The sequence below is a fragment of the Oncorhynchus keta genome, chromosome 30 (genome assembly GCF_023373465.1).
Source record: "Oncorhynchus keta strain PuntledgeMale-10-30-2019 chromosome 30, Oket_V2, whole genome shotgun sequence".
In the NCBI taxonomy this organism is placed as follows: domain Eukaryota; kingdom Metazoa; phylum Chordata; class Actinopteri; order Salmoniformes; family Salmonidae; genus Oncorhynchus; species Oncorhynchus keta.
The window spans coordinates 60117013-60133889 of record NC_068450.1 but is presented as its reverse complement, the minus strand read 5'-3'; the positions used below and the strand labels follow the sequence as shown (position 1 = coordinate 60133889).

The window sequence follows — 16877 nt, the reverse complement described above, 5'->3', positions numbered from 1 at the left end:
TGTGTGTCTGAGCATGTGACTTTGGAAGTGTTGACCTTTGCCACTGGCTGACCTGTCAGTGACCCTGGAGGTATTCTAGACTGGGATGAAGGACTTCCATCTGGCTCAGTGCTGATTCCTGATAGATTCGTGATGAATCTGTCTCAGTGCTGATTCCTGATGAATTCATGAATTCACAAGAGATTTATCCTTATTATAATACATTCAGTTGAACATTTATAAAGTCACATAAAGTCATTATTGAGAAATAGTTCTAGAATTGAATGTTTATTTTATTTCATTCTGACTATTTGTGGTGTTTCCATACACTCTAATGATCATTGAAGCACAAAAACTTCATATACCAAATATCCTCAAATAGAAAATAATAGGTTGACATGTTTGATGTCTTTAAATACACAAAAACAGTTCAGCAGCATTATTAAACATGTTATATTGTAGACATGTACGTTTTCTTTCTGTACTTTAACACATCACTGACTGTAGTTTGTGGTCACACTTCATAGATGTTATTGGAGGGAAGTTAAATAGTGTGTAACATCTATGTTTATAGATAACCTGCCATTTTTACACACTATTTTATACAACACAAATAACATATTTGTTTCTTTATATTAAAGTTGCTGAAAGTTCTTCAAGGGTCTTGTCCAGTTTAACCCTTTCATGTCATCTCTCCATCTCTCCCCCCTCATCTTCTCTCTCCGAGTGGGTGTGGTACGTCCCTCCCTGACCGTCCTACTTCCCTCCAGTGAGGAGCAGGACCAGGGGAATGTGGCCCTAGTGTGCCTGGCCAACAGGGGCTTCCCGGAGGGCTGGAAGCTGGGTTGGAGGCTGGGGGCCGGGGGGCCCTTGCAGGGCAGCCAGAGTCTGGAGGTCCTGGAGAAGGACGGTCACTACAGCTGGAGCAGCAGCCTCACCCTCCCCACTGACCAGTGGAGGAAGGCTGGCTCAGTCACCTGTGAGGCCACCCTAAAGGACCAGACCCCCGTCACTCGCACACTGGAGCCACTGCTCCCAGTAGACACCCTGTACACAGAGAACACCTACCCATCTGTCATTCTATCATTCTAGATATATATCTAGAGCTTCAGCTTTGGTCATCAATCTGGGATTCTGCATCATGAAATCTGTACGTGTGTTTCATCGCTTCTGATTTCAGATTGGAGATGTTAACAAAATAAAATACTTTGTATTCATGTCAAACAAGGTGTCTCTGATTTGTATTAGAAAATAAATATAAGTGAATATCTGTGACAAAATGGACAAAATGGACATTAGAAGGTTGGTAGGGGGTGAGGGAGGGTGGGTAGTGGGAAGACCACCTTGGGACAGTAAATATCTGGGGACAGGAGCAGAGCCACATTATCTGACCATTATCGACATACGAGGGGGTTATAGGATATAGCTGTTGGTTTTGATCATGACTAAACTATTTAGTGAATTTGAAATCTGCAACGAGATTTTCTGTACAGTGGTAAAATAGTGGTTATTTATGCTTGGTGATGTCATATAATCAAGACCTGAGTTGTGTGTTCAGTGAACCAGTGTTTCATGTCTGTTGCTCCTCAACACCTGCAGTAGGTCCCAGCTGCAGCAGTACAGTCTCTGTGCAGTCTGACTGAAGAAGGTTTATGTATGACTCTAAATCACTGTGTGAACGCTGGTCAACCATATACACCCATACCATAGTAATCTCCTGCATCTTCAGCTTGGACATCAGTGATTGTAAGAGTGTACTCAGTACCTGATCTACTGCCACTGAATCTAGATGGTGTTCCAGGCTGAAGGGTTTTTACTGTATAGATCAGGAGTTTAGGAGCCTGTCCAGGCTTCTGCAGGTACCAGCTCATGTCATCATCAATACCTGAACCTCCTGTAGCACTGAGAGACACAGTCTTTCCCAGACTAACAGATTTCATTTTTCAGCATGATTCAGGGAATTATTTGCAGATGACACTGAAATGGAAAAAGTGGGAAATAAAGACTGATTAATCATAGTAATAAAAATAAAAATCATTGTAAACACCAAACACGAACAAACAGGAGCACAGGTTTCTCAAACTATCTTCAAATATTCTCAAAGCTTCTCTGTCTCTTTACAGATCTTGTCTGAAGCAACAGCTCAGAGAGAAGACTTTCCCATTCAAACCTATTAGAACCAGTAGAGAGAGATGCTGAGACTTTCTCACCCTGAGTCAGGAACCCCAGAGGGGTTCAGCTTTGATAGACCCACTCTCTCCCAGGCAAACAGACTTTGATTAATCAGCTTGATTCAGGAAACGTGCAGATGACTCTGAACTGGAAACAGTGAATAATTTGCTTTGAGTCGTCACAATAATCCAAATAAAGGCATTGGAATCGTCCAGTAGACCACAATGAGATGCTGAGAGTTCCTCACCCTGAGTCAGGAGGAACGCCAGCATGATCAGCATCTTCCTCATCTGTGGCTCTAAGAAGACTGACTGGACACAACGAGGATAACACTGCAGTCTTAGTGTCAGGAGCAGTGAGGCTCAACAGCTATGCAAAACACCACTCTATGGGCAAACACACCTGCTGGGTGTGAAAGAGAGAGAGGAGACAGATAGATTGAGAGGTGACAGAGAGAGAACTTGTATATCTGTTATTTTGCTGTTAGCTGTGAGTCATTCCATTCTAGGGGTCAACTATAGGAGGATTACTAAATAATGTATTAAAGGGTAGGTTCACCACCAAATAAAAAAATGTGTCAGACATATTACATCCAAGTGTTGTGTCAAGCTGAGCCCAAATTGTATTTCATTTTAGGATGAACATCCCGCTGGTATACCATTCCTCAAATGTTAATAGCCAGGATCCAACAGACTGCACAAATGAGTCGGCCTACAGGTGATGCCTAGCCTAACAGGAGCCTTACTAACTACTGTACAGTGATGACCATTTACATTGACCCCCCCTTTTGTACAGTGCTGCTACTTGCTGTTTATTATCTATGCATAGTCACTTCACCCCCACCTACATGTACAAATGACCTCAACTACCCTGTACCCCCCTACACTGACTCTGTACCGGTGCCCTCTATATATCACCTCATTATTGATATTCTTATTGTGTTACTTTTAAATTTTAGTCTACTTGGTAAATATTTTCTTAACTTTTATTGAACTGCACTGTTAAGAGCTTGTAAGTAAGCGTTTCACGGTAGTCTTCACATGTTGTAGTTGGCGCACGTGACAAATAAAGTTAGATTTTTTTTTATTCTCATATTTGCAGGTTGATGGCGCCCTCTTGTGCTAAAATGGTGTCATGCTGAAGTTCAGTTCAGACAGAGAATAGTTATTTGTCCAGTAGTGGCAGGCTCAGCATCAGCTGTTGGTAGAATTACAGACCGGGCCTGCAAGCTCTTTCACTGCTACTTGACATAAATAACGAGATAGATGTGCAAGGACTAGGGCCCCGTGTTTTGGACAATCATGTCACATGACCTGGATTTTAACCTTTGTTTAAAGATTTTTCATCAGATTTTTATATCAGATGGTCCAGCACCATCTTCAAAAAAATGCTTTAATTTTTGGTATAATTCTAATTTATGGAAAGGCTTAAAATAAATGTTAAAATCTAGGTCACGTAGCATGGTAGACCAAAACACATGGCCCTAGCAATGACAGAAACATCTAAACACCAACACTCACCAGATATTAGTACTGTAGCATAATGGTTAACTGAACTTTACTGTCGGCAATAAAAATGGACTTTCGTCACCTGTTGCTTCAACTAGCTGTCAACAAAATCGTTTTCTGATTGGTTGTACCTTAATTAAAGTCCTCCCTCTCGCTCGTTTGCTTCGCCAGGAACCGTATGCCCAACAGCTTGTAGGCACGCACGGATAATTCGGTGTGTTAAACTTTAAACATATACAATATTTTTACGTTTTTCGCTTCTTTATTGACCGTAATATTTTGATTGGGTTTGTTGTTTGTGTAGGCTACGCATCCAAAAAAATCAACACGTTTTACACGGCGCCACTACAACAATGTTTGCCCAACTTCATAACCGCTATGAGGCTTTGTTGAATGAAAATAACTTTGTGACAGATCTCCTAGCTACGATGGAGGAGAAAACTGGGATACAGAAGAAATATATCGCTTCAGGTAATAGTTTATATTAAATCCACTTGCAATGTCGGACTTTGCCAGTTGCTTGGTTGTAAATGCTGCTCTGTCAATGTTGAAACATTGTAACATCACCCTCTGGTCTAGCCGCTTGTGGTTACTTTCTCGTTATGCAACGTTGGCTGGTTTGGCAAGGTCGGCACATATGACAGTTATTTTGCTGACATGTCACATGAACTAACTAGCCTACCAGCAACAGTTGTAGCTGTTAAACAGTAACGCAGTCTAGCCCAGTTAGGCCTAACACAAACAAACCATAGAAAACAAACGGTGTCACCAGACCAAATATTGTTTTAACGTGACTGTATTTATTATGGATCCCCATTAGCTGATCTCTATAAGTTGTAGGCCTAGGCTGCCTACAATATGGTTTTACGACACTCATTTGAAGTAGCAAAGGTCGGGATGGCCTAGACTGCAGTTAATCCACTGTTAGTGGTCGATTTAGCTGCTTCTAATGTCTAGCTAGCAGCTCCTCCCTAGCCTAGCCAAGGGGTGTATTTATAACTCCTACAGAAATACCAACTGCTATGTTGAGATGGCAGATTTTAGGGTGACCTGCTGTCTTCAGTTGAGTTGTGCTCCTTCAGAGGTTGTGCCTGTCTGTTTGTGCCGTAATGCCTACTCATTCACTGACACTGACAACAATGAAGTTGGACAAGAGCACGAACAGATCTGGCACCAGGCTAGTTCTGTTGCTGTCGTAATATTGTCCTTTTGGGGGTATTATTGACACACACACACACACACACACACACACACACACACACACACGGTCTGCCAGTACTGATGTTTATGGAAATGTCCTGAGAGCAACAACAGAATTTGACATTGGACTGAGGTGGACTTTCTGGTGACTACTGAACTAACTGGACCTAATATTCAAAGATTGTCTTATATACTATGTACCTTACAGGTGTGTGTGTGTGTGTGTGTGCGCGCGCCTTTGTCTGGTCAAGTATGAAGTGAAGTACTTTAACGTTTGGTGGGAAGTTCTCTGCGGTCAATGTGTGTTCAGTACTGGGAGGAGAAGTTGCCTGTAGGATATACTATGTAGCTCATCTTCTGGAGAAGGAACCCCAGCCCATTAGTCTTCCATCAACGTCAGAGAGGGACTCTGTCTGCTCTACAGCTGCCTGTGGAGGGACTGATCACGTCACCAAGCATTCAGACATGGTGTCCACTGGGCAACCTAAGCTGTTTGGTGGAGGAAGGGGAAGGCACTGGTTAGTCACTATATTAATGATGCCTAGGACTATTGTCATGTCCAAACTAGGGCTCATGGAAATTCCCAAGGTTGGGACTTGGCTACTTCAAGCAGCATGGCAATGAAGGACTATTATAGCAAGGTATTCAAACAGTCTCTGTTATGTGGGAATGGGTTTTTGATGAAGTCTGTAGTGTCCTGGTCCGTATGTGGGGAGTGCCAGCATGTTTGTGGATGACACTTGATGCACTCCAAAACAGGAATTTCACAAAACACCATTGACACATTTGAGAATAATTTCGATGTGCCCAGTGTTGCTTTTCCAAGTCATAGTTTTGTGACCATGTATAGCCGTCTGCCATAACTGAAACTAGTCATGAGTCTTGAAGATCATGAGTTGTATTGATTGATTGGTGTATTGGACTATAACCTGCAGATGAAAAGCCTGGTGCCATATGTCTAAATTATTTCCCTATGCAAACAGGAACTAAACCAAACAAAAGCCGATTACCTGCTAGTTAGGGTTACAATAGCAAGCAGCAGCTGCTTCTCTCCTTTTCTCTGTCCAGCTCTAAAACTCTGACCCTATTAAAAAAAAATACATCTTTTTTTACATGGGAATCCATTGTACATATGTTGACTGAAATGTGTGAAGGATTAATTTGACAGACAGTGAAGTTCACGGCTGTAGGTTAATGTAGTTGCTAGTTTGTTGGTTTAGTTGAGAGCGGACCAGTATCTATGTGGAATCTCTGTCTCCTATTCCAAAGTTCATATTCCACATGGTTACACTAGATGTCTTATGTACATCAACATTGAATTTGTGAATGTCAGTGTTTTGAATAGAGTTTCACACGAAGCCTTGTCCTGTTTATTCATCCAACATCCTGCTCTAACACACACACACACACACACACACACACACACACACACATCATTATATGAAGATGCTTTGAAATGTTTCCAGATTGACTGATATCTGGTATGAATCTCTCTGTCTCTAGGTGTGGTCTCTCTGATCAGTCTCTATCTGTTGTTTGGCTATGGAGCCTCTCTCCTCTGTAACCTGATTGGCTTTGTCTACCCAGCGTACCTCTCGTAAGTAGCACCTCAAAACATATCTAACAAGGGGTGTTGTCATGCTCACATCTATGCTCCAGGTGAAGGGTTAAACATGATTTATGTTCATTAATTATTTCCATTCATCACTTGTCCTGTTGTCCAATCAGAATCAAGGCCATAGAGAGTAAGAAGAAAGACGATGACACTCAGTGGTTGACCTACTGGGTGGTCTACGGATTCTTCAGTATTGCAGAGGCTTTCTCTGACATCTTCCTCTCCTGGTTCCCCTTCTACTATGCTGGCAAGGTGTGTGTGTAACATTCAATATACAGGAGGCCAAAAGAACATCCATCATAGAATCTCTCTCTCAATCCCCCTCTCCTACAGTGTTTGTTCCTGCTGTGGTGTATGGCTCCGGTGACGTGGAACGGTTCTGCTATTCTCTACTCCCGTGTGGTCCGTCCCGTGTTCCTCAGACACCAGGCTACCCTGGACAGTGTCGTCAACAACCTGAGTGATAAGGCCAAGAACATTGCTGATACTGTCACGAAAGAAGGTGAGGCACAGACCCACAAGTTGGATTTATATTGTGGAGATGCGGAATCAACAGTCCCGGCTCCCGACACCTCAGTTTTTCCCCGACGCCGCAAATTAGTACTGGTAGAGTAATTGTCACCCATGGCGTGCTCAAATGTAAAGTGACTGCACGTTGGGCTAGAAAATGATCCGGGAGAATCTGACTGCTTCAGAAAAGGCATCTGAAGCAGTCTCACTGCTCCGAACTCTAAATCACATGTAAAGTACGATACTTAGTTATCCCGCATCTCAGCAATGTAAATCTAGCTGTACACACACGGTCACCAGATCTGTCAGTCAAACTAATAACTAATGTTTTTATTGTCGTTTTTTTTTTTCTCCAGCTGTCAACCAGGTCCTCAAGAATGACAAGAACCAGTGACCGACCGATGTATGACCACAAGCCTCAAAGACGCCTAGACTCCAATAAACACACAGAACCACACAACCGAGTGTGTGATGTCCCATGAAGGATGATAATGGACCGTGTCACGTGATCAGTGGCCGGTGACCACCCTGCAGCACACAAGGGACTTGTTTGTTTTTTCACATTCTAGTCTGTCTTTTTAAGTTGCATGTATCAATGTTATATGATGAGTTTCCCATAATCCAGGCGTTGTGGCATCTGATAATCGGCGCAGCGTGACTGTTTTTAAAGACCGGTTGGAATGCAACCAGAAGCTTAGGGTAGCCACCACACAATCCAGCTGACCTCTAAACAATGCGAATGTCTTAATGTAATCTGTAGCCTACTGTCAGGTAACCCATGTGCTGTAGATGTCTGTGAATCAGTGGACTCTCTCTCTCTCTCTCTCTCTCGACGGAGACACGTTGACTTCACGAATCCACCCTTAGCCAATTTCCCCCTTTGACCTACCCCAGCACTAACACACCAGACTCAATAAGTCAGACTGTGATAAATTAGCTTGTTAAACCAGGTGGGTTAGTGCTTGGCTAGAACAAAAATGGCCCCATAATAATGGATTGGGAAACACTGTACCAGGGGGTAGGGGCTAATGGAGGTGTCTAGGGAGTAGAGTCTAGGGGTATGTTTGGGATAGAGCCATTCTGAGCTGGGTCATTTCCTACAAGATAGCCATGTTATTTCAGTCTCTTGTAATTAGTGCATACAGTAGCATGTCTCCGCAATGTCTGCAGATCTGTGCCAAAGATTTTTACTCCATCAACCTGCCTGAACAAAATTATTTATGTATGTAAACTGAACTGGAAAGTATGTTTGTTTAGTACGTTCTCTATTCTCATTGTCTTTAATAAATCAAACTGGAACTTGAGTAATGTTTCGTCTGTACTCTGTTCACACTTTTCCACAACTGGAGTCTTTTACACCATGCCGTTCTCAATTATATAGGAATTCTGAAATATTAATTTATTTTGGACTATTTAGGAAAGTTGGTTAACTCATTGATCCTACTTTATGAAATACTCCCTGTCAGAGGAATCTGGGAATTCAATTATCAATCAATTGAACTACCAGAGAGAACCAGCAGTACTGCATATATGAAGGCTGGAGTGGAATAGCCCTGCACTAAGATGTTGATATACCCAGTTGACCTGTGCTTAGTACATTTACTGGTATACAGGAAGTAAAATCATCTGGGATATGTTTTGGTGAATGTTCACTCTCAGACAAGTCTGAATGGGATGGCTCTTATGTCCATGCTGGGAGTGTAATGTCTAAATAAACTGACTGACTAATGGCCACACCTACTCACTGTCCCAATTTGTAAGTCGCTCTGGATAAGAGCGTCTGCTAAATGACTTAAATGTAAATGTGTGCGGTGTGTGTTCTCTCTGTGTTTGTAGTAATTTGGGAACCTGGCAAAAGTCTATAAATGCACTTCCTTTAATCAAATCATAAATGCCAGACTGGGGGTGATAGCAGAGCATTGCATGTCTAACTCATCCTGTACTGTCTCTCTCCCATCCTCCCTGAGGCTTTTCTCCCCAGCTGTTCCTTTACTCTGAAGACTGCCTTTGCTGTCCACACATACGTGTGTATGGTCTTGAGTTTCCCTGGGGGACTGTGGTGTGTAGTCCTTGCAGTACTCTAACTCACTGACAGAGGGAGACAAACACTCTTTACAGGCAGTGCAGGCTTTAGTTCCAGCGCTGGTCCCGGAGAGATACAGATCAAATCACTATTTATTTAAAGTGCATTCAAACATGTCTTAATACGCTTTACAAACAAATTATAATATACAAATTAAACAAACCGCAAATTAATCAAAAACAGAAACTGCTGACATACAAAGTGTACATTGATGCAAAAACATGAAGGGGCAAGACAGAGTGGGCTACAGGGAAATACATGGGGTTAAGACAGCAGTAAAACATTAGGGGGTTCGGTAGGGCAGGAGTGACAGCTCCTGGATGTTTGGCTCACAGGCGGGTGGCTGCCTAAGTGGGGATGGGGGGATGGTGGGGTGGTTGGATGGGTCACAGGCTGGTGGCTGCCTAAGTGGGGGATGGTGGGCGGGTCAGTGTGTGGATGGTGGTTGGATGTTTGGCTCACAGGCTGGTGGCTGCCTAAGTGGGGGATGGTGGGCGGGTCAGTGTGTGGATTGGTGGTTGGATGTTTGGCTCACAGGCTGGTGGCTGCCTAAGTGGGGGATGGTGGGCGGGTCAGTGTGTGGACTGGTGGTTGGATGTTTGGCTCACAGGCTGGTGGCTGCCTAAGTGGGGGATGGTGAGAGCGGCAGAAAGGATACAGACAAGAAACGTACAAATGTACAGGGTTCCAGTCCTAGTGACCTAGTGCTGCAAACACCAGACACTCCATGCCAATGTCCACTCAGAATGGGATTCTTGGATTTGTTTTTATGCCAAGATGGTGGCACCTGAAAGCCTTTACTAAACGGTACCCAAATCTGACAGCTGACTTTAATATGAAACTGTGCCTTTAGCAAATAAAGCCGTAGGACTTTTTGGTTGGGACTGATCATGCAGTAGGCTAAGCACCCCTTTTTGGTTGGGACTGATCATGCAGTAGGCTAAGCAACCCTTTTTGTTTATCTGCCAAATATAGGCTATAAATAAGTGGGGAGCACCTTCAGCGCCCCTACTTCCTGCGGCTATGGAGGGACAGTGGGATGCAACTAGAAGGGTCATTTTCTTCAATTTACTCCCAAAACATATTTTTCTGTTAATTCGACAGTCTGGCTAAAGTATGGCTTCACTTGATATGCTGAAATAAAAACTCGGTAATTCACGAAACCGTGCCCGGTCCTGCGTTTTACAGTCGCTAAAACGTTAGCCCTATTTGTGCGTTTATCTGTGTGTTGTGTGAGTGTTGTGTGATGACGCGTTGATCCGCAAGCCATAAGGGGATCGATGGAGACTGGTATAGATGGAGACTGGTATAGATGGAGACATACCGATAGAGGGAGGAGAGACATTGTGGCACTAGAACTGTAGTGCATGGGAATATCAAGTAGAGAAAGCGATAAATATAGCTTCAACAAGGAGAGAGATAGAGAGAGAGCACGGGCTGTGAATTCGCGGACGACATGAGAGCGCTACATGAATAGAATACAATGCTTTAAAACTCAGCGTTTTGCTTTACTAACGTGTTGTCCGAAGACAGCCACTAAAACGGGACTACACATCAAATTTAGGTATGTAGCACTTAACCACAACCAGATCTATCTTTAGAAAAATCCGGTAGGCTATGTCGGTCAGAGAATGTTGTTGTGTGGCGTTGCCTCTCTTGGACAGTTGCCTTGGTAAATATGGGGCAGCAGTTTAAAAAAAATTGCAAACCGTTCATGTTATTTCTACCATATGTTAAAATGTTACTGCGCCATAAACCGTGTGCATTATCGTCAGGAATGCGCGAGAGGGAGAGAGGATGATATTCTATGCAGGGATCTAACATGTCTCGTTTTGAAGATTTGGAGGATATGATGTGCCTTTGAAATTATGCCACCGCCACCAAAGCGAGATGGCGAAGTATTTTATGAATGAAACGGGTAGAGTAGGTTAGCCTGTGACAACAGGCTGACAACAAACGAGGTCGTTTTTAACTCTTACTTTGCCTATAGCATACCCTGCTAGAAGCCCGCCATGGACATGCATTATCTCTCTCTCTCTCACACACACACACACACAGTAGGCTACATTCCACCAACATGATGGCAACGTGACGCATAGTCTCTGACTAACAGTAGGCCTATGCTAAACCATTTTTAATCCATATTTTCAGGCGGTACATCTGGACATTGTATGCTTGCCCGATTAACGTTATGTGTGCTGTTTATGGCAGGCTTTCTTCCATGACTATCATTGCTGTGTGTGTGTGTGTGTTCCCGGTCCTTGTGTTTGTGTGGGTTCATAGTAGGAGGATGAGAGGAGAGGTAGAGGGATGACAGTAATTCCAGTGATTAAGCTTTATAGTGTAGCAGATGGTAGTAAAGAGGGATTGGACCATGGCTGCGTGTGTGTGTAGGTGGGTGTTGGAGGAAATGTGTGTGTCATCTTTCATGCCCACTTTATGGTTGCATCATCACAGTTTGGGGACTGAGCTATGATGAGTGGACACATCAGAGTTAGGGTTAGTAATTGTCCATACTACTGTCCTTTCTAGCATGGGGATATGGTGACCAGCCAGGGCCTGAATTACTGATGTCCTTTCTAGCATGGGGATATGGTGACCAGCCAGGGCCTGAATTACTGATGTCCTTTCTAGCATGGGGATATGGTGACCAGCCAGGGCCTGAATAACTGATGTCCTTTCTAGCATGGGGATATGTTGACCAGCCAGGGCCTGAATTACTGATGTCCTTTCTAGCATGGGGATATGGTGACCAGCCAGGGCCTGAATTACTGATGTCCTTTCTAGCATGGGGATATGGTGACCAGCCAGGGCCTGAATAACTGATGTCCTTTCTAGCATGGGGATATGGTGACCAGCCAGGGCCTGAATAACTGATGTCCTTTCTAGCATGGGGATATGGTGACCAGCCAGGGCCTGAATAACTGATGTCCTTTCTAGCATGGGGATATGGTGACCAGCCAGGGCCTGAATAACTGATGTCCTTTCTAGCATGGGGATATGGTGACCAGCCAGGGCCTGAATAACTGATGTCCTTTCTAGCATGGGGATATGGTGACCAGCCAGGGGCTGAATAACTGATGTCCTTTCTAGCATGGGGATATGGTGACCAGCCAGGGCCTGAATTACTGATGTCCTTTCTAGCATGGGGATATGGTGACCAGCCAGGGCCTGAATAACTGATGTCCTTTCTAGCATGGGGATATGTTGACCAGCCAGGGCCTGAATTACTGATGTCCTTTCTAGCATGGGGATATGGTGACCAGCCAGGGCCTGAATTACTGATGTCCTTTCTAGCATGGGGATATGGTGACCAGCCAGGGCCTGAATTACTGATGTCCTTTCTAGCATGGGGATATGGTGACCAGCCAGGGCCTGAATTACTGATGTCCTTTCTAGCATGGGGATATGGTGACCAGCCAGGGCCTGAATTACTGATGTCCTTTCTAAGAATGGCGAGTGAGTGTCCTGAAAGACCCAGAGTTTTTATGAGTGGCACCTATTTCCTTTGATGTTTATGTGATTTTTGGCTCACACTGGTTGAAGTGATGTCTCTGTACCTCTCCTGCTCGCTGTCTGTCTGTACCTCTCCTGCTCGCTGTCTGTCTGTACCTCTCCTGCTCGCTGTCTGTCTGTACCTCTCCTGCTCGCTGTCTGTCTGTACCTCTCCTGCTCGCTGTCTGTCTGTACCTCTCCTGCTCGCTGTCTGTCTGTACCTCTCCTGCTCGCTGTCTGTCTGTACCTCTCCTGCTCGCTGTCTGTCTGTACCTCTCCTGCTCGCTGTCTGTCTGTACCTCTCCTGCTCGCTGTCTGTCTGTACCTCTCCTGCTCGCTGTCTGTCTGTCCGTACCTCTCCTGCTCGCTGTCTGTCTGTCTGTACCTCCCTGCTCGCTGTCTGTCTGTTCGCACCTCTCCTGCTCGCTGTCTGTCTGTCCGCACCTCTCCCCTGCTCGCTGTCTGTCTGTCCGCCTCTCCTGCTCGCTGTCTGTCTGTCCGTACCTCTCCTGCTCGCTGTCTGTCTGTCCGTACCTCTCCTGCTCGCTGTCTGTCTGTCCGTACCTCTCCTGCTCGCTGTCTGTCTGTCCGTACCTCTCCTGCTCGCTGTCTGTCTGTCCGTACCTCTCCTGCTCGCTGTCTGTCTGTCCGTACCTCTCCTGCTCGCTGTCTGTCTGTCCGTACCTCTCCTGCTCGCTGTCTGTCTGTACCTCTCCTGCTCGCTGTCTGTCCGTCCGTACCTCTCCTGCTCGCTGTCTGTCTGTCCGTACCTCTCCTGCTCGCTGTCTGTCTGTCCGTACCTCTCCTGCTCGCTGTCTGTCTGTCCGTACCTCTCCTGCTCGCTGTCTGTCTGTCCGTACCTCTCCTGCTCGCTGTCTGTCTGTCCGTACCTCTCCTGCTCGCTGTCTGTCTGTCCGTACCTCTCCTGCTCGCTGTCTGTCTGTCCGTACCTCTCCTGCTCGCTGTCTGTCCGCTCCTCTCCTGCTGTCTGTCCGCTCCTCTCCTGCTGTCTGTCTGTCTGCTTCTCTCCTGCATGTCCCCCAGATACTGACCAGCAGGAGCATGGATTGTGGATGTCAGGATCATCATAGTTTACTATCCTACACTCTGTGTGTTTTGTATGTGAAGGAGGCGTGCTGCTAAGTTAAGACCTGGGAATTGGGTCAATGCAAACAGTCCAGAAGAACAGAGAGGTTAGGCTCAATGATTAGCTGCTAAGCCTAGACCCCTGTGGTGCAATCTGTAACACACACACATGCATAAACACACTTATATACATACAAACACACACACACACACTAAGCCCATCTTAATGTCGGAGAAATCTGTTGGAGTGACGGAATGAAGGGATTGTTGTCTAGAACTGGGATGAAGATGGGTTATGAAGTGGTTGTAAATGTTCTACAAACAAAGCTTTCTAATGTGAAATGTATATGCGGGACACCGAGATTTGAATGCTTATTACCTCTGTTTGCATCACTCTCCATCACACCCATGCATGGACACGCGCATGCATGCACACCCACAGAGAGAACAGATGAAGCAGATGAAGATGTGAATTCTATACTGTGTGTGTGTGTGTGTGTGTGTGTGTGTGTGTGTGTGTGTGTGGTATAGAATGGAAGACTCCTGGACTCATGTGTACACAGAGTATCAGTATGTATTTTCCCTGGCTGCAGACACACACACACCTCAGCCAGCTGTGATAAGATCTGACAGCAGAAGTCAGCCAAGGGTGTGTGTGGAACTGCATTCATTCATAGGGGCGACACACACATTTGCACATACACAAAAAGCTGACAGGTGTGTGCGACAGACAGATAGTCAGTCTCTCGGGCAGCTAACCACAGAGACTGTCAGGCATACAAACACACACAGGAGGAGAGATGAGGAGAAGAGAGAGAAGGACAAATGCTGAGTAGAGGAGTATTGGTCTGTGCCAAAGTGATCTCCTAATGTAGAGTTGGCTGGGCTGGTCCAGGTGTATTTACTTCATTCATTCATTCATTCATTCATTCATTCATTCATTCATTCATTCATTCATTAAAGCACTCTATCCTTCCATCTCTATTCATCAGAGAAGGGGAGGAAAGAAAGATGGTCAGAGTGAGACAGTCCCATTTGGTAAGAGTGTCATCAATCTCTGTGCCCTAGTGTCAAGAGTGTGTGTGTGTGGACCTTTAGACTGAAATTCCCACATTGGTCCATGAATATTAGTATGTCTGCACCGAGTGGTGGTGTTCTAGTTTGAAGTGGGATTGTAATTCCAGTGTTGTCATTTGGTGTTAGAGGTCCTTATAACAGGGTTTAGCCCCAGAGCTGTTCAATAATACACACACACACACACACACACACACACACACACACACACACTATGCCAAGAATGCAGAATAGTATTTGAGGAATAGGTTCAGATACAGAAAGATGAGTTGTGGTGAGTTAACGGTAGTTAAAAGCCTTTGTTTCATCAGGGATACCCCCTTGTCAGTACATGTGTCTGTCTCCACCTGGGGTCAGTACATGTGGCTGTCTCCACCTGGGGTCAGTACATGTGTCTGTCTCCACCTGGGGTCAGTACATGTGGCTGTCTCCACCTGGGGTCAGTACATGTGTCTGTCTCCACCTGGGGTCAGTACATGTGGCTGTCTCCATCTGGGGTCAGTACATGTGGCTGTCTCCATCTGGGGTCAGTACTGCAATTCACATATTCCCTCTTCTCTCTGTGTGTGTTTAATACTGTGTCCAGGCAGTAGGGGGCAGCATGCCTGAGCAGAGTAATGACTACAGGGTGGTGGTGTTTGGCGCGGGGGGAGTGGGGAAGAGCTCCCTGGTCCTACGCTTCGTTAAAGGCACCTTCAGGGACACCTATATCCCCACTGTGGAGGACACCTATCGACAGGTGAGACAGGGAGAGGAAGGAAGACTGAGTCAGCGTCTGGGATGGCACCCTAATCTCTGTTTAGTCCACTACTTTGACCATGGCCTGAAAATAGTGCACTTCAGAGAATAGGGTGCCGTTTCAGACAAAACGATGCATTGACAGGTAATCAGGGATGGGCTGTAAACCAACTGCTTTATATAGACGTAATGACCATATATAGTGTGTCCAGAGGGCTATTTTTATCCACTGATCTGATGCACCAAGTCAAATGATACAACTTAGTGATCAAAAGAGCATTGAGTATAAGCAATGTTTTTTTTTTTCAATGATTGATCATGGATTACCCTAATGATACTAATTGTGTGTGTCTACAGGTGATCAGCTGTGATAAGAGTGTGTGTACGCTCCAGATAACTGATACAACAGGCAGTCACCAGTTCCCTGCCATGCAGAGGCTGTCCATATCTAAAGGACATGCCTTCATACTGGTCTACTCTGTAACCAGCAAACAGTCACTGGAGGAACTCAAGCCTATCTACCAACAGGTGAGACTGTGTGTGTGAGACTGTGTGTGTGAGACTGTGTGTGTGAGACTGTGTGTGTGAGACTGTGTGTGTGAGACAGTGTGTTGTAATCTCTCCTTGTGTTCTCCAGGTGATAGCCATAAAGGGGAACATAGAGGCCATCCCCATCATGTTGGTGGGCAACAAGAGTGATGAGACCCAGAGAGAGGTGGAGACTAAAGATGGAGAGGCACAGGTCTGTAACGTAAACAAACAAAACAAAATCTGACCTGGGTTCAGTAGAACTACATAATGTCAAATACTTTAAAATATCGATTCAGTTTGGAATAGTGCCCAAAGTGCAAATCCCAAGTTAAAAATCCCACCTCAAAGTAGTTGATCTGTGTATATTTTACCCAGGTCTGGTATTGTCGGGCCGATTTGCTGTAAAGCGAATTCCTGTTCTACTTTCTCCTGTTAATAACAATAATCAAATGAATCCTATTGATAATCCTACTGTGTGGTCTTCAAGGCGACCACGTGGAAGTGTGCGTTCATGGAGACGTCAGCTAAGACCAACCACAACGTGACCGAGCTGTTCCAGGAGCTGCTCAACCTGGACAAGAAGAGAAACATGAGTCTCAACATCGACGGGAAACGGTCCGGAAAACAGTCCAGAGCTGAGAGACTGAAGGGGAAATGTAGTGTCATGTAGAGGAGAGGAGAGGAGAGGAGAGGAGAGGGGAGAGGAGAGGAGAGGGGAGGGGAGGGGAGGGAGGAGGGGAGAGGAGAGGAGAGGAGAGGGGGAGAGGAGAGGGGAGGGGAGGGGAGGGGAGGGGAGAGGAGGGGAGGGGAGGGGAGAGGAGAGGAGAGGAGGTCACAAGGAAGACAGAAAGTGAGAGGATAAAAGACGCACAGAAGAGGGGGAGAG

General features: G+C 45.3%; 2 protein-coding genes, 1 long non-coding RNA gene and 1 gene segment (V, D, J or C); 3 read left to right on the top strand and 1 right to left on the bottom strand.

Annotated features, from left to right (window-relative positions):
* Positions 1-302: 302 nt before the first annotated feature.
* Positions 303-1194, top strand: LOC118373141 (Ig lambda-2 chain C region-like). The segment is given in 1 exon segment: positions 303-1194. A coding segment is annotated over 1 exon segment (408 nt).
* A 728-nt stretch (positions 1195-1922) lies between these two features.
* Positions 1923-3758, bottom strand: LOC118373142 (uncharacterized). Its single transcript, XR_004823369.2, has 4 exons — positions 3672-3758; positions 2399-2556; positions 2190-2298; positions 1923-1956 (listed from the first exon to the last, which is right to left on the bottom strand). It is a non-coding gene; the product is annotated as an uncharacterized LOC118373142 (long non-coding RNA).
* Positions 3759-3760: 2 nt separating this feature from the next.
* zgc:101744 (Receptor expression-enhancing protein 6-like) lies at positions 3761-8288 on the top strand. Its single transcript, XM_035759205.2, has 6 exons — positions 3761-3873; positions 3964-4130; positions 6363-6456; positions 6588-6726; positions 6808-6976; positions 7341-8288. The coding sequence occupies exons 2-6, from the start codon at positions 4013-4015 to the stop codon at positions 7376-7378; spliced, it is 558 nt and encodes a 185-aa protein (XP_035615098.1). The 5' UTR covers positions 3761-3873; positions 3964-4012; the 3' UTR covers positions 7379-8288.
* A 1923-nt stretch (positions 8289-10211) lies between these two features.
* Positions 10212-16668, top strand: diras1b (DIRAS family, GTP-binding RAS-like 1b). The gene is made up of 5 exons (XM_035759209.2): positions 10212-10631; positions 15309-15461; positions 15818-15988; positions 16098-16202; positions 16479-16668. Exons 2-5 carry the CDS (start codon positions 15324-15326, stop codon positions 16659-16661), a joined length of 597 nt encoding a protein of 198 aa, XP_035615102.1. The 5' UTR covers positions 10212-10631; positions 15309-15323; the 3' UTR covers positions 16662-16668.
* Positions 16669-16877: the final 209 nt, after the last annotated feature.